The sequence below is a fragment of the Lissotriton vulgaris genome, chromosome 10 (assembly GCF_964263255.1).
Source record: "Lissotriton vulgaris chromosome 10, aLisVul1.2, whole genome shotgun sequence".
In the NCBI taxonomy this organism is placed as follows: domain Eukaryota; kingdom Metazoa; phylum Chordata; class Amphibia; order Caudata; family Salamandridae; genus Lissotriton; species Lissotriton vulgaris.
Genome location: NC_141698.1, coordinates 1,062,297,738 through 1,062,322,906, shown reverse-complemented (window position 1 = coordinate 1,062,322,906; position 25,169 = coordinate 1,062,297,738). Strand labels below are relative to the sequence as shown.

At 43.5% G+C, this 25,169-nt stretch overlaps 1 protein-coding gene across 1 annotated transcript in view; it reads left to right on the top strand.

Moving 5' to 3' along the window:
• Window positions 1-25,169, top strand: part of ZCWPW2 (zinc finger CW-type and PWWP domain containing 2) — a 778,017-nt gene that overhangs the window by 513,323 nt on the left and 239,525 nt on the right. Inside the window, exon 8 of the mRNA XM_086939915.1 lies at window positions 5,433-5,566. Coding sequence (XP_086796041.1) covers window positions 5,433-5,566 — 134 coding nt within the window. The remainder of the gene's footprint in view (window positions 1-5,432; window positions 5,567-25,169) is intronic.

Below are 25,169 nucleotides of genomic sequence, written 5' to 3'. Positions count from 1 at the left end.
GATTGTCTACCTGCTTCATCCAGGACCACGGGCTGGCCCTGGGATGCTTGCAGTAGCCCTGAAAGGTTTCTGCTGGGAGCAGTTTCTCAGTGCACAGTTCAATATGTTGGATTAAGAGTTCTAAGAAAGAGTATGATAGCATGGAGGAATTTAGGAAAATGTGAAAAGTATTTAGTAACTTTTTTAAAGTTATTCTTTCTGTATATTTTTCAAAAATACAACTTTACCATTATATTGGATTTTGAATAATTTCTATAAACATTTGTTGAGTCATCTCTGTAGCTTGTTCCTGGCTTTAGTTTCAGTACAAGAGGGAGCTGCTCAGAAGGAGGTTGGAGTGATTGGGTAGGAAGGGACTGATCATTACCTGAAACACATCCCTCAGTGTGCCACAAGCTCCATCTAAGGATAGAAACATTTTACCATGTTGGATTCCACTGAAAAGGTGTGCTATGGGATAGTTTGCAGAGAGGCAGACAGGATATGCTCGAAAACTGGGAAGGCTTCCAGGACTCTCCCACACCTGCTGGTTGGTGAATTGAATAAGCATAGCACCTCAGTCCCAGCTCCTCAAAACACTTTCTGGACCTGTGCCAGAACAGAAGAGGACTGGACCTTCTGTTTTTAACATGTGAGGTGACCTCGAGGGCTGGACCTGCTCCCACTTGTACCCAGGTCAAAGAAGTGGACTCCAAGGGTAAGTTAGCTGAACTCCTATGTGGCTACATTGTAATGCTAGAGGCACTCTTGTGGTTTGACACCCTATGATGAATTTTGACTACCATTATTTTTACTGACTTTGGTGTGTTATTTAATCCAAGCCTGGATGTACGACAGTCCTGCACATACCTTGCTTCTCTTTCTTGTAATCTTGCTGTCTTTTAGTGGGAGCTGTCATGGAGTAGACAGCCTTGCTAAGAATAGAACGTGTGGGTTATGCATTTGAAAGCGTGAAAGGGAGAGTGAGTTGTGGAATGTACTTTTTGGTCAAGAAGTGCAGTGTTGTGGGCAGTGATGCACACATGTGCTCAGTGTTGTACATTGAGAGATGAAGTGTGTGAATCTATAAGCAGTTGTGCACAGTTGTGCATTGTGTTGCACATTGATGAGAATTATGAAGTTCTCACTATTGGCTTTGACATGGCCTCATGTCATCCTTTTTTCCTGTCTTTGCCTTGCTTCAGCTTTTCTGCGTGCACAGCAGCGCTTGCAAGTTGCTTGGGCTATTCATGTTCAAGGTCTTTTTGTTTTTGTGAGGGATTGTTTATGTACTCTGAAAGGCTATATGAGCTCCGTCAAGATAGAGGCTGGAACATGCGAGATTTGGAGAAGGGGACGTGGGAACTCCTTTCTGCCATGGGAATTCTTGATTGGAACCTGGCCAGTTCTGGTAAGATACCTCTGGCCCGGGGGGAGGTCTTTCTTAAACCTTCTAGTGTGTTTAAAGCTGAGGGTTGCTGACTCAGAAACCAGGATTTTGGAATCTGAACGAGGACGGACGCATCTATTTTGGGTCAACCTGGTTGCTGAGCTCTGAACCCCGGCTGTGAATCCCCCGGTCAGAAGTGGGCTAAGATGCAGATGCAGTGTTTTTGCACCAGGTGAAGTGTTGAGTTTTGATTATTGCCATTGTAATGTGAGCCAGTGGCTGCGATCATTTGATGTGTTGTCTTTGTGATTTGTCAGTGAGTGTGCTTTCCTTGTGATGTGTGAGTGAGTCAAGGAAGCCCGATTGCTGCTGCTGCCTGCTGCTTTGCCCAACGGTGGGGGCATGCACATTCCAAGGGCCAACGCCGGGACCAGGGGGACCTGGGGAGTGCTGCATTACACTCCCCAGCAACGTTCGCGGTCCCCGGTGCAAGCCGCCGTCATCGCTGTGCCTGGAGGTGCCTATTAAAGTACCATGGGGCTCCCGCACCGCAGGAAGCCCGACTGCTGCCTGCTGCTTGCTGCTTTGCCCTCCAGTGGGGACACGCATATTCCAAGGGCCAACGTCCGGACAAGGGGGACCTGGGGAGTGCTGCACTACACTCCCCAGCAATGCTCGCGGCACCCGGTGCAAGTCCCCGTCATCGCTGCGCCTGGAGGCACCTATTAAAGTGCCCTGGGGCTCCCGCACCACCGGAAGCCCTACTGCTGCCTGCTGCTTTGCCCTCCGGTGGGGTCACGCACATTCGAAGGGCCAACGCCGGGACCAGTGGGACATAGGGAGTGCTGCACTACACTTTCCAGCCACGCGCGCGGCACCCGGTGCAAGCCGCCGTCATCGCTGCGCCTGAAGGCGCCTATTGAAGTGCCCTGGGGCTCCCGCACCGCGGGAAGCCTGACTGCTGCTGCTGCCTGTTGCTTTGCCCTCTGTCCGGGGCACGCACATTCCAAGGGTCAACACCAGGACCAGGGGGAGCTGGGGAGTGCTACACTACACTCCCCAGCAACGCTCGCGGCACCCGGTACAAGCCGCCGTCATCGTTGCGCCTGGAGGCGCCTATTAAAGGGCCCTGGGGCTCCCGCACTGCAGGAAGCCTGACTGCTGCCTGCTGCTTTGCCCTCCGGTGGGGGCATGCATATTCCAAGGGCCAACGCTGGGACCAGGGGGACCTGGGGAGTGCTGCACTACACTCCCCAGCAATGCTTGCGGCACCCGGTGCAAGCCGCCTTCATTGCTGCGCCTGGAGGTGCCTATTAAAGTGCCCTGGGGCTCCCGCACCGCAGGAAGCCCGACTGCTGCGTACTGCTTTGCCCTCCAGTGGGGACACACACACTCCAAGGGCCAACGCCCGGACCAGGGGGACCTGGGGAGTGCTGCACTACACTCCCCAGCAATGCTTGCGGCACCCGGTGCAAGCCGCCTTCATTGCTGCGCCTGGAGGTGCCTATTAAAGTGCCATGGGGCTCCCGCACCACCAGAAGCCCTACTGCTGCCTGCTGCTTTGCCCTCCGGTGGGGGTATGCATATTCCAATGGCCAATGCCGGGACCAGGGGGACCTGGGGAGTGCTGCACTACACTCCCCAGCAATGCTCGGCCGTCATCGCTGCACCTATTAAAGTGCCCTGGGGCTCCCGCACCGTGGGACGTGCCCGGGCAGCGCCCGGACAAAGCCTGGGCCAAGGGCGGGCCCTCCTTGCCCGTCATTGCCAGGAAGCGGCAGGGCAGGGCCACCATTCTTACGCTTTTAGGTGTCCAACTCCTCGTGCTCCATCAGGGACGGCTGAGAGGTACTGTGTGTTTTTCTTTACCTGTCCCCCTTTTTTTATGCCCTCGCATCTGCCACCGTTGACTGGACATATCTTTTACCACAGCTTGGCCTGAGCAAGCACCCTGGGACTTGTCTTACACTTAAAACAGGGTCATTGTAACACGTATTTTAATGACTGTAATTCTGTATACGCTCCTACTGCTGTCAAATCTACCCCAAGCAATTGATACTGCTTCCTTTTGGCCCAATGTCTTTTTTGCTCTAGTAGCCTTTGCACTTTGGTACATGTTTACAAGCCTTCCTTTCTGCTAACTGTATTACGCATGTTGCACATTTGACCTAGTTGGGCTAGTGTATCTTTAGTCCTAGTAGCCTTTGCACTTTGGTCCATGTTTACAAGCCTTTCTTGCTGCTAACTGTATGGCGCATGTTGCACATTTGACCTACTTGGGCTAATGTATCTTTAGTCCTAGTATCCTTTGCGCTTTGGTCCATGTTTACAAGCCTTCCTTGCTGCTAACTGTATTACGCACGTTGCACTTTTGACCTAGTTGGGCTAGTGTATCTTTAGTCCTAGTAGCCTTTGCACTTTAGTCCATGTTTACAAGCGTTCCTTGCTGCTAACTGCACTACGCACGTTGCACTTTTGACCTATTTGGGTTTAGGCCTTGTTACTCTCACCGCTCTGTATTTATTGGTCTTTGTCTGTATTCCCTTTTGTTGCTCTAATTTTGAGTTGGTTGCATTATATTTTCTGCTGGGACTAGGCTCTGCATTGGATTGTATCTATCTTTTTTTTACTCCTGGCAGACATGGGGAATCATGGTTGTGTACCTAAAAAAAACCTTCGGTATTAATTCCGGCCCCACTTCCCCAAACTTCTACTGACTGGATGCTCCAAAGACCTACTGGGGTAGTATCGACAGAAATGGACCTAACAGAAAGGCTGCTCTCTTTGACTCCCGATCTTTTCCCCAAACCCACAGAAACACCTTCCTCAGCTCAAACCAGTTTAGATCTGACTCCTAGTGCATTAACATCCTCATCCGGCCATAGCAGGTCTATGCTATCACCCCTACAAACTTCCCCAGTAAAACCAAAAACTAATAAAGGCAGAACAGACACTACCATACCAAAAGTTGCGAGACAGAAAACGGGGAAAGGGAAAGGCTCAACTAAGAAACCCAGCTCATAAATAAGCTATGGTGAGGGCGATCCAGTTAGACCGGGCCGAATAGCTGAATCCCCTTCCAATTCCTATAAAAACTCTGACTGCCCCTTGTGGGTGAGGAGTCTGGTGGTGCAACTAGAGGCAGAGATGAGAGCCATTGTCAAAGAAGAACTAGCGCTCCATCTAGGGAATTGAACCAGTGGCCAGATATCTGCCCAGTGTGTACTAAACAATCCTTTGGCTAATACACTGTCAGCCCGAGCAGAGAAAAAAGATAGCAGCATACAGGCAGATAGTGTAGTGCAAGCTCCCTTACCCTGAGGTGTTTCCCTTTGTAGTCCACTATATCCTCCCTCTATGAATGCTGATAAAACCGGGGCTCGTAATTCTAACATTAACGCCAATAATTGTATTGCAAGGTCGCACTCTGACTTGAATCAGGGAGGCTTATCCAGAGACACACCTGTAGACACTTGTCCAGACAGCCGAGAGGGCAGTGCCCATAATAGCACCTTGTGAGGGCCCTAGTCTGGACGCTCTGGCCTAGCCAATAATTAACCTACCACCAGCCTCACTCCCTTATGTTATAGTTTTGACCGGTGTCCCCGAAATAAAATCTGGATGGGAAGAGACACAGTTGGAACTAAGAAACACGTGCTTCTTTTGGCTCACCAGACATGGTTAATTCCCTTATGACAGGGCGGGTGAGATATTACTGGTCCGAAGAGTGAGTTGGGTTGGTAAGAATCCCAAGACAACCAATGGGCATTGCATAGTCATCAACTTTAGTAATCCCCGGACAGTCAAATATTTGGCTCATCAGTTTCCCAGTTTCCATGCACCGCCCACAGGGATACAATTACACGCACTGGATTTTTTTATGCCTGCAAATATTCATCATCATGGACCCCAGCCACAAGAGCTCCTACCCACTGGTACCAACCCCACTCTACATCTGGCCAATCCTCTCAAATTCAGTATAATGTTGCTGTAGCTAACAGGTATGGGGCCCTTGAAGAAGTGGATTGACTCTCAATCTCATTTGATAACTTTTCTAAACCAGGACAAGAGGAGCTCCACAGAGAGGTCAATCCGAATACTAGTGGGCTACTGCCAACAGATATTCCTGGTGCGACCCATGATACAACAAAGGTATCCCAGCATGAACCTCAACTGGGAGCACAAGGTCCCGTTGATGTACTTTCAACTTCATTAAACAATCGAATCCCCTATATCATGGATCTCAAAATTGCACCCAGGGCCACAAACAGTTTTCTACCACAAGTGGGAATTTCCAACACTCTGATGGAGCAGGAGCCCACGTTAGCCATAAACACTGTAGGTCCCACCGCGCAAGACAACACTGCAAGTCTGGGCTTCCAGTTGTGGGTGCTGTCATGGAACATCGCCAGAATTAAAAATAAACTTTATAACCCTGATTGGATATAATTTGTACAGAATTATCATGTGTGCATGTTCCAGGAGACCTGGGCCAGAGAAGAGAGCGCCATGAGGGTCTTTGCAATATTTGATGTGTCAGCTACGATGGGAGGCAGAGGTAGACCATCGGGAGGGCTAGCCACGTGGGTTGTAGCCCACCTGAACTGTACTGTTGAGCTGCTGGCCACTTCCTCGGATGATATTCAAAGTACCCTCCTTACTTTTAGCGCCTTAATTAAGATTGCTTTGATCAATATCTATTCCCGCCAGGTCACAATGGCTCAGGAATCCAAGACCATAGGCAGGCTTTCAACGCTTATTGACCTGGCTCCCCCAAACACTAGGATGGTGATAAGCGGTGATTTCAATTGCCAATTCGAACCACTAACCATTCCTACTGACTCTCTGCTCACCGTAGAGGATTCCCTTTGGTTAATCCCTCCTCCATGTATTCTTCCGGCCAGAGCTTGGACACCTTTGGTCTTACAGATAAATGCTTTAACACTAACTCATGCATTGAGGGCTTGTAATGGGCGCACCAAGTCAGACCAACCAGGCAATCACTGTAGCAACATGAAAGGGAAGTTCCCATTATTCTAATGGACCAATAAGTTCCAATATACACAATTGCCCACAGAACAGCTGGTGATATTAGATCATTTTATTGTCCTGTATATATATACTTGTAAAAAAGATTCATTACTTCAGTAAATATATCGACATATATAATTCATATAACGTCAGCCCAGAGCAACACAAAACAGTAAAAACATTTTATGTACATAATTCACTCATACAATCAAACATCAGCACATTCATAAATCAGCACATCCACCAGGGTACAACAAACTACACACACATTCTCAGCAACCAGACAGAAGAAAGCGCCGACGCGCGTTTCGGAAAAATGCCACAGTGGGGAATTCCTTCATCAGGGCACCAGTCATTCAAGTATGTATGGCCGTAAAGGTCCTCCAAATTATCAAGAGGGTGAGATGTAACTCAATTACAAGGTTTCTGGGCAAACACCAACATATCCCAGCGTATCAGAGTGACGAAATTAATCAGCATGCAAACCCTTCAGAGCTGATAACAACAGGTTCCGCAGTAGATTGCGACAGACATAGAGATCTCTCTGAACTGAGTGTTTGGGGGAGCGATGTTTAAAGTAACAGATGAGAGCGCAGCCATCCTGAAATCTATGGCCTGCAAGACCGCATTTTTAGGAGAGATTTTCTTCGGGCATATCCAAGGATGGAATGAGTGTCGGAGTGCCGATAAAAACTACACCCACAGAACCCAGCCGGGTGGGGAAAGAATTTGCGCTTCAAGGATAGTCTTGCCAGAAAAGTCGGAGATCTCGGGATGTGGGCCAAACGGGTCACCTTCTAACCCGAAAAGCCAGGCAATCACACCTTTAATAGACCGGGACAATCATCCCTACTTGATTACATTCTCGTGGAGGCAAGCATCTGGAATTGGGTGATTGATTTCGCTGTCTTGCCAAGACACGACAGCGACCACAATGCTTTGGTGCTTGAACCCCAGCTCCCGGAACTTTATAGTCCCCCATTACAGGCCCCTTTTCTGATTCCAGTTTGTCCCTAGACAATAATAGAAGGAGAATCAGATGGGATAATTTGAGGAAGTCACCGGATAAGGTAGCTGCACTTTATTCCTTAATCATCCCTCCTTTGTTGGCGATTGAATTGGCAGCGCAAACGCTTAGCGCTCCTGACACCATCACTAAAATTATGGCCATACTTGACTACCAGTCTAATATTTTTAATCCCCTGATGCACACTAAGGGCAAACGGTCTCCGAAATCCACCTGGTATAACAACACTTGCAGTATGGCAAAGAGTGCCCTTATTGATGCCATAAATACTAAAGATAGATCTTTGATAAAAATTAGGAGGGTTCTCTATAGGAATAGTATAAAGTCTGCCAAAGATGAGTGGGAGTCCAAGAGATGGGACGCGATTAAACAGGCACTTACCAACAAAGATATGAGGGAGTTTTGGTCCTTGGTTGGAACTGCGAGTTCCTCTGGGAGTTCGCCCATTGAGCCAAATATATCTGCGGAAGCATGGAAACCTCATTTCCGATCATTGTATTCCATACAGGATACTATAGACCCCACAGAGGGCTCTCAGTCAATTGGTGTAGAGATCCCCCCTGAAGACGAGATGTGGTTCTCTCTGACTGAAGTGCTGAGCGCTATTGGGAATCTCCCTCTGGGGCACATATTTATGTGCAATATTTAAGGCCATATTAAGCAGTAGGGGAATACCGGACACCTGGCTAGGGGCCTAAATCTTTCCAGTTTATAAAAAGGGATCCCCTCTTCTGCCCTTAAATTATAGGCCAATAAGCCTGATTGATGTAACGCAAAAGCTGTTCGGCAGGATCATTCTAGATGTCTCCAGACCTGGATGGAAGAGTGTGAGAGGCTCAGTGCACATCAGGCAGGCTTTCATAAAAACATCTCCACCATAGACCAAATCTTAAGGCTCCAATTACTATATTGGAAGACGTTGACGATAGAGGGTGGGAGCCTCTATCTGATCTTTGTTGATCTTAGATCAACGTTCAATCTGGTACCTCGCCACAAACTTTGGCTAGTTTTGGAGGAACTGGGCATTCCACCTTATCTCCTCACCCTGATCAAGAGATTACACACTGGAAACTGTGCACAGGTTAGATATGGGAAACACAGGGAATTGACCTTATGCTTCCCAGTGAATAAGGTTGTAAGGCAGGGGTGTGTTTTGGCCTCCACACTGTTTTGTCTTCATATAAATGCTCTGGTCGAACAACTGAACCCTTTTATATCCTTGCATGGTATTGGTGCTGTCTATCTAAGGAAACGTGTCCAATTCTATTTCCCTTCCAGATCTCTACGCTCTGCCACACAAGCTCTGGCCATTGTTCCAGCTACTAAGCGTGCCCGTATTAGGGGCCGCTCCTACAGATTACTGGCACCTCAGCTTTGGAACAAGCTTCCCCTTTCTCTTAGGAAATTAGACAATCTGCTGTCCTTTAGGAAGGGTTTGAAGACCTGTTTTTTTTGCCTTTAGTCTGTCTGTGTTTTCTGGTCTCCTCTACAGATCTACTCAGCGCCGGGACACTCTGCCTGAGTAGCCGCGCGACGTATAAGACACTATAACATAACATAACATAACATAACATAACAAAATTGCCAACATTGATGCCCCAAAGCTTTCCAGTGACAAGGTGCAATCAATGATGTTTACGGACGCCACCTTGCTACTTTCCTAATCACCCATGGGCATCCAGAGGATTCTTGACACCGTTTCTATATTTTGCAAAGACAGGGGGCTAGAGATTAATACAGCAAAAACCAAGTATATGGTATTTAATCCTAGTAGAACTTCTCGCCCCAACCCCACTCTAAATGGCACCAAGTTGGAGAGGGTGGCAGTCTTTGACTACCTGGGTGTCACGCTGATGGAATCCTTTGGGTGGGGCCCACATCAAGAAAAGGCAGGCCTGAGGCTAGCACAGATGACTGGGGGCCTACCCAAATTATATAGGAATATAACATCAAGGCAACTGGGCCGCTTACAGAGATTTACAAAGTTAAAATCAGGAGTGCAATTATGTATGGGGCTGAACTTTGGGGCCACCACCCTGTAGATGCACTGGTCAGAACCGAGAATAAGTTCATGAGACAACTCTTGAGCCTACCGCCAAGTACCCCTCTCATTCCCTTATGCATGGACCTTGGCCTCAGACCCATAAATGAGGAAATCGAGTTGCGACCTTCGGCCTTTTGGCGCAGACTATGGGCGACACCCAAATTATCAGTCTACCAGTCGGAACTCAAGGTGATCCTGGGGCTTCTAGGGGTGATGAAAATATCCTGTTTGGCACATATAAAAGACATGTGCTTTAGACTAGACTGGCCAAATTTATGGACCCACCCAGAGGAAGCCTCCCGGACTATCTCACGCCTCGAGTTAGTTAAATTGTACAGGCCCTTTAGAATGGGTGAACTCCACGGGAATGCTAAACATGGCTGTTTAACTTCTGACTTTTTTAACTTTAAATACCAATATTTATTCGAGACCTTCCTTGATGACATCTATCCACTCATGGCAAGGAAACTCTATGTCCAGTTTATATTGGGTCGCCTGTCAGTCCATGCGTTTACCAGCAAATAGATCAAAGCCTCCCCTCCTGGCTGTCCCGCCTGTGAGAACCAGGAAGAGACCCTTATACACGTTTTTTTTTCTTCTGTCCAGGTTATATGGCAACCAGAAGGTACTGGCTTCTACCAATATGCCGGAATATGGGGTTTAGACAGATACGGTAGGCTTTTAGAATTATGCGACCTGGAACGCACCCCCGGATCGTTTTTGCTGTGTCCCGTTTCCTTTACTCCATGCGCCACAAGTTTTTAAATTCTTCTAGTACAACCTAAATAAACCTTTTCCGTTCTCCACTGTGTTGTATATGAATTTAGGACCCTAGTGTAAATTTCCCGATTCTTGCCCATAAATAGGTATAAATCCCCCTATCCTTATATAGGTATAGAAATCATAACTATATTTAGACATAGCCTATGCAGTCCAAATACGGCATAGCTACTTCCACTAGTTCCGAAAATCCACAACAATTTCTTGGAAAAACCCGCCTTCAGCAGTCAGGGACTTCCCCTTGCTTGAATATTGATTTATCCAAGAAATCATGGAGTTTTCAAAGAACTGAGTCTTTGATGACGTTATTAGGTCCAACCCTACGTCAAACTCTGCACCTTCAAGGTATAAATATGCCCACACTTGCCCAGGCAAACACACAGTGGTTTGGAGCAGTTCGACTATCTACCTACACCACACAGCTTACCGCAGCAAGTGCCGAAGGAAGCCGACCCTCCCACTGACGCACTGAGAGAGACGATGTCTGTTCTCCTGCCGAGAAATCCAGCTCCAGTGTTTCCAGTCTACCCTTGTGGGTTGCTGGGAAATCGAGTCCTGAGAGAAAGATACAAAACCTCGTTCATTCTAAACCAAGGTACAGAGCTGATTAGACTCTTAGAGAATTCTTGGATAAGATTCTTGGCAAAAGAATACTAAAATTAAGATACACCTCACTTACTTCTTCCCTTTTACTAGACCTAGGTTACCTACACCGGGGTAGGCATATTTTAGAACACACCAGTTGAGTACTTTTAGTCATTTATTTATTAATGTATGTATTTTTTGTATTCTATGACTTAGAAACCATACTATGCTATTACAGTATTATTTTGTAATACTCTTTTTACTATACACACTTTACTTCATGACAAGTATTGCGATTGTAGCGGTTCATTTCTTTTGCTTGAGAAAGAAGACTGTTCAATGAATACCCTTTTATTGAAAACACCCGTCTCTCTCTATTTCTCTGCACCTTTGGTGAAACGAAGCATGCACGATTGACTGAGTGAAATAGATATCTATTGTTTCCGCGACACTAGAGATATATTTCTTATTCTTGGGAAACAAAGTTGTCATGTTTATCCTGTTGTCAGAAACTAATCCCTTCTTGTTTATTCGAGAAAGTTTCTAGTGACCTCTGAGCTAGCTGGCACTCACAATTAAGTCTAATTTATTCGATAGAGACCTAGCAGACCTAAGTCCTACGTCAAATCTATGGGATATATTATTCCAATGCGCAGAGCCCATTGGGAATATAGGAACTACACTACATGGCACCCAACGTTTGGTAAGGCGATAATTTAACGCTAGATACTAGAGTAACTCAGTCGAGTTTTTCACACAGACCCCTTTTTCCCGTAAAATAGACGTCTGTAGTGGGTGAAAGGATAAAATATGCGCCATAAACTGAGTAGGAAAAAATCCTATATATTCGTTTTTGGTTTGTTCAACGTTGAAGGATACAGTGTTCTAAAAATATTGTGCACCTTATCTTTGTTTCCTTGAAACTCGCTCTGCAAAAACTTTCGGTCAACAAAATGAGTGACGACGAAAGGGATTTAGCTGCAGCAGCAGCTCAAGCAGTTTTAGACGACACAAGTCTCCAACAAAATTACCTGGATGTTATAATCATCCCGGCAAATGTAAGAAAAACTATAGCTTACAAACTCATAAATAATGGAGTATCATCGAGAGGTGGTAAAGTAATCTTTGTTATAGAGGCACATGAATATCGACAGACAGAGGTATTCTATTCATGGATTCAGTTTCCTGCAGCAAATGCAGTAACACATGAGTTCCACTACTACAAAGTAGAGGAACCTCCAGCGGAATACGTTCCTTTCGAGGACGTTGAAATTCCATTAACATACCAAGAGCATCAGCTCTGGTTTAAAGGCGCCCTACACCATCAAAATCACATTACCAGGCTCGGTCCACTAGGTAGACCAGGAGCTACATGGCCGGTACTAGCCAGCTATACACCACATCTTGACATTGAAAGAATGACAGGTCCAGAACTGTTAGCACAGCTGAAACAGTTAATTAAAATACATAGACAGTTGGTACAATATGTCATGCAGACTTTAACAGTCCAACCTGCTGTAAGGATTTCACAGCACACCCCTCACCAGGGGAACACAAACAAAATTACACCACAGACTATACAATCAGTCATTGGTAAACTACCAGCAAAAAGGGAACAAATTCCGTTCTGGTTAGCGCAAAAAATTACTCAGATAGAGGCAGTATTCCCTGATAATACACCTCATGAGAAACACAGAATTTTAACAATCTGTTTACCAATGGGGATTGCACCACACATGGAGGACTGTGACACTTGGGGTACCGTTTTTGCTTCAATCTACACGAAAACACATGGTGTTCCATCTATGGCGGTAATACCAGACGTCCTAAGACAGATTCAAAATGAATATGGACCAGAACCTGCTTTAAATCTTGGTATGAAATTGCTAAAAGATTTCAAGCAGGCCTCGGCTATACTATTAGCTAACATTAAAGTTGATGCAGCATCTCTGGCAATCCACCAAAAAGTAAAAGAAATAGATATAAGAGCAACCATATGAACTTGCAAGAATTATTGAAAAATCCTATGAAGAACTAGGTAGAGATAGTTTGGGTGGGAAACCATTAAAACCCCAACTAACAGAAAATCCTGAAAAAGTTTTTATTAAAAATAATCTCACTATTCCTAAAAAGAAGTGGTAAAACACTAAACAAACACTTCCTAAAGAGAAGCGTTCTCAGTCCAGAGGAAGGTCTCCTCAACAGGAGCCTTCTGAAAAAAGGTGTAACCTCAGGAATAGGGATAATTTGAGAAAACCTGATCGATATCAAGATACTGATACACGTTCCTCTCGTACCTTTCAGACTTCCTCACAGAAATCCGAAAGAAGAGGACGATCAGAACAAAAAGAAGAACGCGTGAAGTCCAAAGACGAACAGCACGTTCCAAAAAATAAGAAAACTCAATTCACCAAGAAGAAGGTAGCAAGCATAAAGATCAGACATGCCGAGGATCTTGAGGACACAACTCAAGAACGGGGAGTGGGCCCAGACAATGCTAGACAGCGCAGCAGAAGTCACCATAGCTTGCAGGATCCTGAAGGATCATCTGGACACAGTGGACTTGAATGAATGCATTCAAGTTGAAACTGCAGACACAAGGTTTAGTGTACCCCATAAGTTAGATGAAGTAACACTCCGGATGGAGGGGGACATACCTAGGAAAATAAAGGCACTCTTTTGGGAGAAGCTATCTAAGGGTTATGACATTCTTCTAGCTAAACAAGACTGGCCACCTGAATTTGTCAGGGAGTGCCCACATGGCGAACAGATAATTGTGCCAGCCTTCTCAAATCACATTCCAATTCATAAAAAATACACCTATGCCAGAAAATGGGCAGTAGCCCAGGCTCCTGCATTATATAAAAATCATGTAAGATGGGATGAGGTTTCCCCTCACCACAAAATCTATAAAAAAAATCAACCTACTGCACAAAGGCAGTATCCAGTTAAGTAAGAACTTAAAAAACAGGTCAAGGAGATCTTAGATCAACTTGAATACCAAGGGGTGATTGAAACATGCACCTCATCTATGAACAATCCTTTGTTTCCTGTCTCCAAACCAGACAATTCATATCGACTAGTTTTGGGCTACAGACACTTAAACTCTTGTTGCAAAACTTTTGCAGTACAGAATGCAAACAGTGCAGCACTGATGAATAACATCGTGCGCAAAAAATATAAAACAACATTAGATATTTCTAGCGGTTTCTTCTATCAAAACATTGCACCAGAAAGCAGTACTTGATCGCTTTCTCAATTATGGGGACACAGCGACAATTTTGCTATCTCCCCCAGGGATTCAAGAATAGTCCAGGGTAATTTTCAGCCAGATTAACAGAGTTACTACAAACGTACGATGATGAGGCATTATCTTATGTCGATGACATCTATCTTACAGACGATGACTTGGACAGGCACTTGAAAAGAGTTAACACCATTATACTTGGGTTCGCTTCTGAAGGGTACAAATTCAATTTTAAGAAATCACGAATTGCCCACCTCAACATCCTATTCTTAAGATACGAACTTTCAAGTGAAGGCAAAAACCTGGCAGCAAACTTTCTAGAGAAGTGTGCACTGCTCCAGCCTACAAAAACACTGAAAAACTTGCAGTCAATTCTAGGCTTCCTGAATTTTGGAAGAACTTATGTTCTAAATTACGCAGAAAGGGTTAAACCTCTCTACGAACTAATCAAACCTGACTTCAAACCAACTGATTGGACTCAAAAACACACAGAAATTTTGCGATCAGTGCAAACAGACATGTTAGCAAAAACACAGTTACAGACATGCGACAATGTGCACAATCTTGTAATCCGAATCATCAGGGAGATGCGGATTCACGTACCTAACCTTTAATGAAGGTGAAAAGGTACCAATAGCATACAAATCACACTTGTACACACAAGCTGAAATTAAATTTACTTCTACAGAAAAAATTCTGACAGTGGTTCAAACTGCAGTAGCAAAAGAGAGAGCCCTTGTGCAGGGTAAACGCATGATGATCGTTACACCTTTACCTGCCCTAGAGGCAGTGACGAAAGCAAGCATTCCAAATGCTATGGCATTACATCCGAGATGGATACAATGGGTTAGTTCTCTTGCTGCAACAGACGTTGAATACGTTTTTGACCCCTACTTGAAAACACAAGATTTTCTACAATACGAACACGAATGTCCCCTGCCGACCGAGATTCTGCATCTAGAACATTACAGATGTATAATTTATACAGACGGATCATCACAGCCTGCAATTGGGGGTTATCAAGCCTATAGTGCTGCGTGCGCGATTGTTAAAGGTCACTGGCACGAGGGAAAATTCAGACCAATGGTCACTAAAACTCAATCACTCGTAGACTGTACAGCTCAGCAAGCTGAACTATAGGCTTTCAAGATGGCGCTTTAAAATACCGATTGCGAGTTCCCCACACTCATAGTATGCGATTCGTATTACTGCGATCAATCTTACAATGAATATTTGCAGAACTGGGTTCAAAACAGTTTCAAAGACACAAAAGGGGGCACAATCAAGCATAAAATGCTTTGGGAACAGGTAGTTCTGTTAAGGAAAGAACTACAAAAGACTCACGTGATCCATACACTGAGTCATCAGCGTGATGGTGTTCACGTTACAGGGAATTAATTGGCTGATGAAGCCGCGAAGGCAGCTGTGCAAACGGCTTCCGTAGCAGCAATCACTCGTTCAAAAAGAAAAATAGACAGCGAAATAATGCAAGCTGTCACCGCTTCAGTAAAAGAAAGTGGTAAAACACTCCCAAAAGGCTTTCCAGTAAAGTACTCATATATAACTTATGCACATAATGTTCCTTTTGCTCGAATCCCTGGAGTGGGGGATAGGGCAATTCCAAACATGGAACATAGGTTAGGACTAATCTTAGCAGTACATGAAGGGCTCGCTTCTGCACACGCAGGAGTTTCCGCCACAGTATCACTATTAAAACAGAGATATTGGTGGCCACGCATGAGGAAACAAACTGGAAACTGTCCTAGAATGTTAAATCTGCCAAAAAATGAAAGTTTCAACAGTGAAACGACCTGCGCAGACACCCCTTCTAATTTCAGATAAACCATTAGCATGCGTTTACCTGGACCACTGTGGTCCCTTACAAAGGGATGGCAACTCTATATATATATCATGGTCGCAGTGGATTCCTGCACAAGATTCATTTGAATGTGGCCTCAGCACTCAGCTGACGCCCGAACTGTTATAAAAGATTTGCGAGTCTTTATCGGCACATACGCAATCGGCACGCTACATTCTGACCAGGGTCCTGCGTTTAGCTTTCGAGCTTACAAATAGGCCATGGCCCGTCTTGGGTGTTGCATTGCGGTACTCAAGTCCATTCCATCCTGAGGGAAATGCGGTAGTGGAAAGAAAAAACTGTGGCATAAAGCAATCTATAACAGCTAGGGTATTAGGTTCGGGTGACGGGTGGGTCAAACATCTAACAAGTGTCCAAAGTAGTCTTAACAATCTGTCAAGAAATTCTCTGGGTGGAATCACTCCATATGAATTACTGTTTGGTACTAGAATGATTATCAAAGACCTCGATCATCAAACTTCAGGGGTGGAACAAAAACTCTTCGATATCAAAGACCCTTTGGTTGTTTTGCAGGACTTAAATGAAACAAGAAGAAGTCTGAGCAACACAATACAGAAGCCAACGACCTCTGAAAAAAAACACCTGTCCCAGCAAGACCTGTCTGGATTCCAAAGATTGGGGATCTAGTCAGGGAAAAGATAGTGGGAAAGAAGGAATTTGGGCCTTCTTACAGAAAAACAATCCATGGAACAAGATCAGTGTTACTACCTCCACTTGTTGGTAAAAGGGAGAACAGAGTTGTATCCATCGACCTGGTCAAACTACATCATGTGGCCGATAAAAAGTAGTAGGCCTAGTGGACTTCCAAGATGTAGCAGACAACCTAATGTTGCTACAATCCAAGAGGTTCAAACGGAAAGACTTATCACCTTTGATAAACCTGCAGTAAGAAAAGAAGAACTATGCAACAAATCCATGGAACTTGTGCCTCTTGTAACCCAAAGAACAGTTAGTCAAGAAACACCTGTCTACAATGATATAGCATAACACTTAGGAAGATGCAGCTACAACGATTCCAAACAATCCTGATGCTATTCCAACAATTGACAGAACTGCCTCTGGCTATTTCATCAACTTTGATACATTTTCTGAGGATCCCAGTGAACCGGAAACAACGCCAGCAAATAAAACTTTCAAAGAAATAATAACAGAACTCTTTCATCAACTTGAAAATACATATCTGGTTTCACCATGGGTTGAATTTTGGATTGTGTTAGGTGTACTTTTTCTCCTACTTTGACTCATTCTTGTTTTAAGTTTGGGAAAGATGATAGATGGAAAATACAGTACAATGGACACAGCAAGTAAGAACATCAACTTACCCCTGGAACCTCACAAGTCATCTCATCGTGACCCAAGAGACCTGTCATCAGTGAACATCACAGCCGTTCCTATACCTGGCGGTATAGCATGGGACACAACTGATTATGACATTTATGGCTCTGTAGAACTGTTGAAGATTCTACACCAGTTAAAGGTTTCTTTGAGTGACTTTGTTTCACCCAGCACATTTTCTTTTTTTTTTCTTTAGTCCTCATTGTGCATCACTTATAGTAAGGAGTTATCCGGGTTACCCCCTTTTCCCTTCGACCGTGTCCTGTACCTGCCACCGTGTAGGAACAATACGGGAAAAATAGGGGACCCTTTACTTCCAATTACTATTATAGAATGTTACTTTTCGGGGTGGGTTGAGCTAGCCATCATGGCTACTCTAATAGGCTTTCGATCCTATCAAGTGTTGCTTGCACTTAATCATAGGACGTACATGTAAAGAAAAGAAAACAAGGAGAAAGAACACAATAAACCATCAGACATTCAAACCCCGATAATGATTTTCCCACAATTCCCAAAAACTTAATTTTCTAGAAAATGGTTTCTTTTTTTTATGTAAATTATAAATTCTAAGCACTGAAGAGAGCCACTCATCCTGTAGCGGAGCTATTGGTGTTATCCATTTTACACATATCTCTCTTCTGGCTAATAAGATTAAAAAAAACACCAGATTTTCTTCACGTTTTGTGAGTCTATCTGCTGATGGAGACCCCAAAAAAGACCAAGTCCATACTCACTGTTAGCCGTTTTCCCAAAACCTCTTCTATGGTCTTACCCACCGCCTTCCAGAAACCTTCGAGATGGGGGCACTGCCAGAACATATGCAGGTCATTGGCCTTCAGTAAACCGCATTTCGGGCAGGACTTCACCACAGATCCGCTAAATTTTGATAGTTTTTCCGGCGTCCAATAAGCCCTGTGGGTTGAATATAAGTGATTTCTTTTTAATGCCGCAGATGTTACTATTGACCAGCATTTGCTCATAGATACTTGCCATAAGAGGTTTGTATCCATGGTTGGCAGATCTTTCCCCCAGATTCTCTCCGGTATCCGAAATTCTTCCTCCCCTGATGTTATGAGGGCCCAATACCAGAATGATACCTCTTTCTTGAAAGGCTTCTCCAACATTTTACTTTCATGGGTGTATTGCCTGTTTTGGTTTCCTTAACTGATTTTGCCCAACTTAAGAGTGGATAATGTTTAAACTTAGCTAAAGAAGAGTTTGTGATTTCATTTAGTATTTCCCAGTCTAAGATTTTATTCTGATATAGTAAATGCCCCCATACTGCAATTCCCGTTGATTTTAGGGGGAGCGGCAAAGAGTCTTTAAGACATTCCGGGGTACAAGGTGAGTCCCAAATAGGAGCTTTATCGCTGTAAAGGGGGATATTCACAGTAGACCTGATGCAATACCATGATTTAGCAGCTGCTTTTAGAGTCTTCAGCTTGACTTTTTTGAAAAATTTCGGGTGACCGAATTTAAAAAGGAAGTGACTGGTGTTATTTGTCATTATCTGCATAGATAATGGGTAATTTTTATATGGGCCTAACAAGATTCTACTATTTTTAAATTGGAATGCTCTACATTATTCTAAAATATCTGGGGTGGCTAACCCACCCTGTTTTTTTCTTCTCCTAATTTTAGTCCAAGCAATTCTGGGTTTTTTCGATGACCAAATAAAACTAGATATCTCTCCCTGGATTTTCTTAATAGACTCCCTATTGAACTCTAGCGGAATGGCTCCAAAGTTGAACGTAAACTTCGGTAGGACTGACATTTTAAGAATGTTCGATTTACCCAGTATAGACAACGGCAAGCCACTCCATACTTTCAGTAATCTTTTAACTTCAACCTGGACTCTATGGAAGTTAATCTGTGGAACCTTATCTAGATCTTTAACCAAGTCAATACCCAGGTATCTGATTGTTTCTTTATTATAGGGGCTCAAGAAGACCTCGTTCCAAGTCATAGTCTCTGTTTTAGATTTGTTTATTTGATAGCCCGAGATTTTCCCAAAGTTAATTAGAGTCTCCTCCGTTGCTTCAAGGGCTTCCTTAAGATGACAGGTAAATATCATTAGGTCATCTTCATATAGTGCTACTTTTTTGTGCCAGCCTTGGTATGAGAACGGGGTAATGGCAAGATGATTCCTAAGACACTCAGCTGCTGGTTCCATATATAAATTGAATAACAACGGGGATAGAGGACATCCCTGGCGTGTACCGCTCTGTATTAAAAGATGATCAGTTAGCTCTCCATTGATTAATATTCTGGCCTTACGAGTATTGTAAATGTTTTTTACCATATTCAAGATGTTAGTTCCTAAATCAAATTTTTTTAGCACCTCACTCAGGTAGAGCCAGTTGACTATCAAAAGCTTTTGCTGCATCGATAGTGATTATAGATAGAGGCAGCTTCTCGCAAATGGCAATGTCTATTGCTCCAATAAGTTCATGGGTTAAATGATGCAAATTTCTACCTGCCACAAAGCCTTTTTGGTTAGAGTCAATTAGGGAACCGATCACACAACCAAGCCTTTTCGCCATTATTTGGGTAAAAATGTTGTAGTCGCAATTTAAGATGGATATAGGACGGTAGGACTCGCATTTCTTAGAATTTTTACCTGTTTTTAGGAGGATAGAAATAGTTGCGTCATTCAAGGAGTCAGGAAAACTGCAGTTTTCAAGAAAAACTCTATTAAAGAGAGTAGTAAGGGGGATAACAAGAGTGTCTTTTAGTTTAATATAAAGCTCATTTGGGAGGGCGTCCGGACCTGCAGCCTTACCTCTTTTTAAATTTCTTATAACTTCCTCTACTTCTACAGTAGTGATTTCTGAGTTTAATTTGTCTTTCTCTTCTTGGGTTAGCTTTGGGATATTTTGTGCCTCTAAAAATGTGTCAATCTCTTCCATAGATGGGTTACAGTCATCAGAGTAGAGAACCACAAAGAAGGCTAAGAATTCTTGCTTTATAGTATCTTCTTCTGCTCCATTATGTGTTGGGTTTCGTGGGTCTATAAATGGGATTTTGTTTCTAGACCTATCTGTTCTTATCTTCCAAGCCAGTAATTTTCCGCAGCCCTCCCCATATTCGTAATGTGCCAGCTTACTACATTCCCACCTTTCTTTCAATTTATCTTCCAAAATTTCTGAAAGCCTATTTTTTAGCTTAACTCTCTCTACTTCCAAAGCTGGCCCTCTTGGATCTGTAAATATTTGTTGATCTATTAATGAGATGTTTTCCTTTATACTTTGTATTTTCTTTTTAAGCTCTCTCGATTTATGGGAGGCTAGGCTTAACAATGTACCCCATATCACCACTTTATATGTGTCCCAAACTATATGGGTTGGGGCCCCTTCATTATTGATTTCAAAAAAATGTTTTGTCTCCTCCCTGAGTTGATTGACAGTCTCAGGATTTAAAAGAATTGAACGATCCATCGTCCACCTTGAGGGTTTCGTTATATCCTTTAATATGACTATCATTTGTACTGCTGAGTGATCTGTCAAGTGAGCAGGGAGATGGGCTACTTTTAGAGTTTTTTCCAGTAGACCCTATTCTATTAAGAAACAGTCTATTCTAGACTGTATCGCTAGTTTCTTGTTCTTGAAAGAGAACTTCTCTTGGTCATCCCCCTTCTTTTTCCAGATGTCTATTAGGTTCAGATCCTTTTTATAAATTTTCAGCCATTCTCTCATTTTCAGAAGATTGATTTGTTTCCCCTTTGGATATCTATCAACTTTAGGGTCTGGTATATTATTAAAGTCTCCACCTATAATGATGGGGCCTGGTATTGAGATCAGATGGGAATATAATGTTTGAAGGGGGGAAGGACCGTCCAAGTTTGGACCGTAATAGCCCACCACAGAAAGGGTTTGGTTAAGTAATCTGATATTAGCTATTGCCCACCTTCCTTTAGAATCTACTTCTGTAGACTCTATCCTTACTCTCAGAGATTTCTTAAATAGGATAGCTATCCTCTTTATAACACATTCTTGGTCCGTATATATATATATAAGAGTCCAACCAGCTTAGATTTTTCACTATTTCCTCCCATTCTTTCTTTAATAAATGAGTTTCTTGTAGCATTATGATCTCACTATCAAATGATTTTAAATATTCAAAGATCTTCCTCCGCCTACACTTGGTCCGTAGCCCATTCACATTCCAGGTAGTTATCTTTACTTGTTTCATTCTCTGACTCATTTCTTTCTCTTATTTCACCAGCCCCTGAATTTCTCCTTCCTTTTATATCTAATGGGTTGAAGAGGACATTTTTTTTCGTTTTTTTTCCTATCTTGCTCCCATCCCCCGTGCATTTTCGCAGCTTTATTTTTTCTTTCTTTCCTTTTTTTTGAGATTATAAGTTAAAACTAATGTGGAAGTAGTGAAAAGAAACAAAACCAAAGTGAGATGATACACCCACCCTCCTTGGGGAAACCTCCCTGATCCTCCTTTGGGATCTATTCTTGGCCCACTTTGAGATCCCTGCCTCTATTTAATTCTTCTTATAGGTTGCTACCACTTTTTTTCTTTTTTTTTCCATACAAAAAAGTTTGTGTTTTATATTTGGGTCAGTGATTGAATTTTTATCTGATCTTGCATTTGCCCGATTAAGGTTTCGACTTCTTTAGGATCTCTAATATTATGCATTTTGTTCTTCCACATTATTCTGAGGGAAGCTGGGAATTTTTATTTGGACAGTGGCGCCTAGTGTTTTTAATTCCGGCATCAACTGACCTAGTTCCCACTGCCTGTCCTGAGTCGCTTTAGCGATGTCTGATCTAATTTTAAAGGACCAATTATCCTTGCTAAGTTCTCCTACTTTCAGTGCCTCACTCAGTATTTTCTCTGTGAGTGTGTATGTCTTAAAGTTTATTAAGATTTTCCTTGGGTTTTTTCTTTCCTTTGATTTACCAAATGGGTCTCTGTGTACCCGTTGAATATCTTCTAACAGACCATGGGTTTTACTCCAAGGGAAACACTCCTCCAGCAGAGAGACCGCAAAGTTTTTTATGTCTGAACCTTCTCGTCCTTCAGGAACATTGAGCAGTCTGAGGCTGCACCTTCGAGATTGGTTTTCTAACGCTTCCAGCTTTTCTTCAATGTTTTTATCTTTGGCTTTCAGAGATCTTATCTCCTTCTGGGTTACTTCAACATTTTTATTTAGCCCTTCCACCACCTCTTCCACTGCTTTGACTCTCTCTCCCAGCGCATTCAACTTAACATCCAGCAGCTCAAATTTTTCCTGTATCTTATTTTGGTTGCTTTCAGAGATTTCAAAGCTTGATCTGAATTCTTCCATCTTCTTTTCCAGCAGGGTATCTGTACTGCTTCGGGGTTTATCCTTGGCGGGTCTTGAAACAAAAACCTGATTTTTAGACACAGCTATTGACAAGTTTGTGGATGTGTTTCCAGGCGGACTCTGTGCCAAGCTATGAAGCAGACTTTTATCTGAACTGGGTGGTAAGCTTCGGGTCGGGCTAGAACTTTGACTTTGAGAGGGAGCAGGTACCTGAGTAAGATCGACATCCACATCATTTATCCCCCCCTCCGCTGTTCCACTAGCTTCAGCAATTCCAAGATCCATTGTGCCGGGAGCCAGGCTATCGTCCATTTCACTTCTAGGCAGTGTTGTTTCTCTTTGTTCCTTACTCTTTTCCTTATTACAACCTTGATTCTGTATCTTAAAATACGACCTTAATGATGGAGTAACTTTTATTTTGGTAGTCCTACTTTCCTCCCCAGTCTCTAGACTGTCCCCTAATTGTTTTTTCTTATTACTGCCTTTATTCGCTTGAAGTTTTAAGGCTTTGCGGATAATTCTTCTGGTGATCTTGGGGACAACTGGCTGTTTCGTAGTGGGTGGAAAATTCGCTTTCAGAAATTGTCTATTCCTAAGGCAGTAGGAGGACCTACCTTTACTATCAGGACCACCCAAGGGTGCACCCAAATCCGGTACTTTCTTACTTTGTGGCAATTCTCCGATAGCGGCTCGTTGAAATTCTTTTTTAGGTCCCTGAGACTCTCCAGGAGGAATTTGCTCTAACTGTAGCCCCTTCCTTTGATGTTCACCCCCCTGTCGTCTATACAAGCTGGGGGTTGGAATAATGCCATCACAAGAGGCTGACCTGGCCCCTCCACCTTTGCTGAAAGCAACCTCTCTACGAAGTTCTTACTTTGTTTAAAACAAAACAGAGGCACCTGAGCTTCTAACAACTCTAATTGTGTAAAGAGTATTGGGGCAAGCTCTCTGTCCGGTGAGGGTTCCGACCGCGATTCAAAGTCTTGGACCACAGCAAAAGCTCTCTTCTAATCCTCCAACACCCCCAAGTACCTCGAGTGTTTCTAAACCTTCACGTTAGCATTTGCCTATGATTTTCTGTTTACTTGAGACAGAACTGCTCCGTGTAGCTTCCCTAGCTTCCCTCGCCTTCCCACGGAAGAAAACAGAATCTGCCTTACTGCCCTTCTGCAGCTGCATTGGGCTTCACAGGCCGCCTCCCACCAACAGACTTGCGAGTGGAGCACAGAGCTGCTGCTGCTGCCGCGGATGTTTCGTGAAGCTCGGATCTCTTGTTTCGCGCTTTCAGTCAGGCGTGTGACCGCCGCTGCATGTCGATTCTGCTCCCGCTCCCCGGCATCGGGAGGCATTTCTCGGCAGCATGTAAGTTCAATTTGCGTTTTTTTTTTTAAGCTAATCTTTTCCGTGCTCCGTATCCTTATCTGTAGACGCTGCAGGCTCCACGGGGTGAAAGGAGATCCCAGTGTAGATTTTTAAAAAATCGGACGTCGCCACAAACGTCTACATTATTGAGTTAAGCTTTTCAAAGCATAGCGCCTTCGTTCTGCTTCATTTGAGATAAGAGGCAAGGAGCTCCCGACCGGGTTAACGTCCGGCCGCCATCTTTCCCCCGTCTATCCTTTTCGCCACCCAGCACATTTTCAGATGATTGGGACTTTGAAACTGTTAATAATATGATGACAGGTTTAGAAATGTCAGCTAAATTAAAAAACATGAATATTCAGAAGGTTCATCAGATTATGAACAAATGTATTGTTGTAATCATCATGGTCACCATTATTTGCACAAATCTGCAAACCCTAGAAATGTTTTTACTTATAATCAATGGGAACATTGTCCAACGCCGCCAAAGGGCAGCTGGAAAACATTTTTTGAAATGTTTCCATACTTCTCAGCGTTTAAAGTCACAAATCCAGAAACGTTTTATTTCAAAAATGTGAATAAGACAGGAATGAAAAACATGTTGACCAATACTAAACAAATTTATTCTGCAAAATTGTATGCTCTAATCCTGTTTTCTTTCTCACATGCACACATTTGTGCTCTTTAAAGATTACTTTTTTCCTCTCTGTTTATATATTTACATCTCTGGGTGCTTCAGGTTTCTCAGATTTGTGGTCTTATATTTTGTTGTTACTCTCAAACACTGTAAACTTATTTCACTCTCCTTTGATCTGCGGAACTCTCTAATAACCCTCTTAACCTCAGGATACCTCTTATAATAAAGTGTTTCTTTGTTCTGCATTTCTACAGTCTCAAAGTCATTACTGTACACATTTACCAAACTCAAAAATATGAAACTAAAACTTGGCCTAGTTGAGATTCAAATTCATGAACAACAGATCAAAAAACATGTCTTCTCTTTTGATCTCACTGTATCTTCTCTCTCACTTTCTCCCTCTCTCAAGGTCTTTTTCTCTGTTTAGTTCTCTCACTCTTCGTCTCTCTTTCTCTCTCTCTCTGCCTCACTTACTCTCATTCTTTCCATTTATCTTCTTCTCATTATCTTGCTCCTCTTCTATTTTACTTTCTGTTTGCCTCCCTCTCTCGTTCATCACCCCCTATGCTCT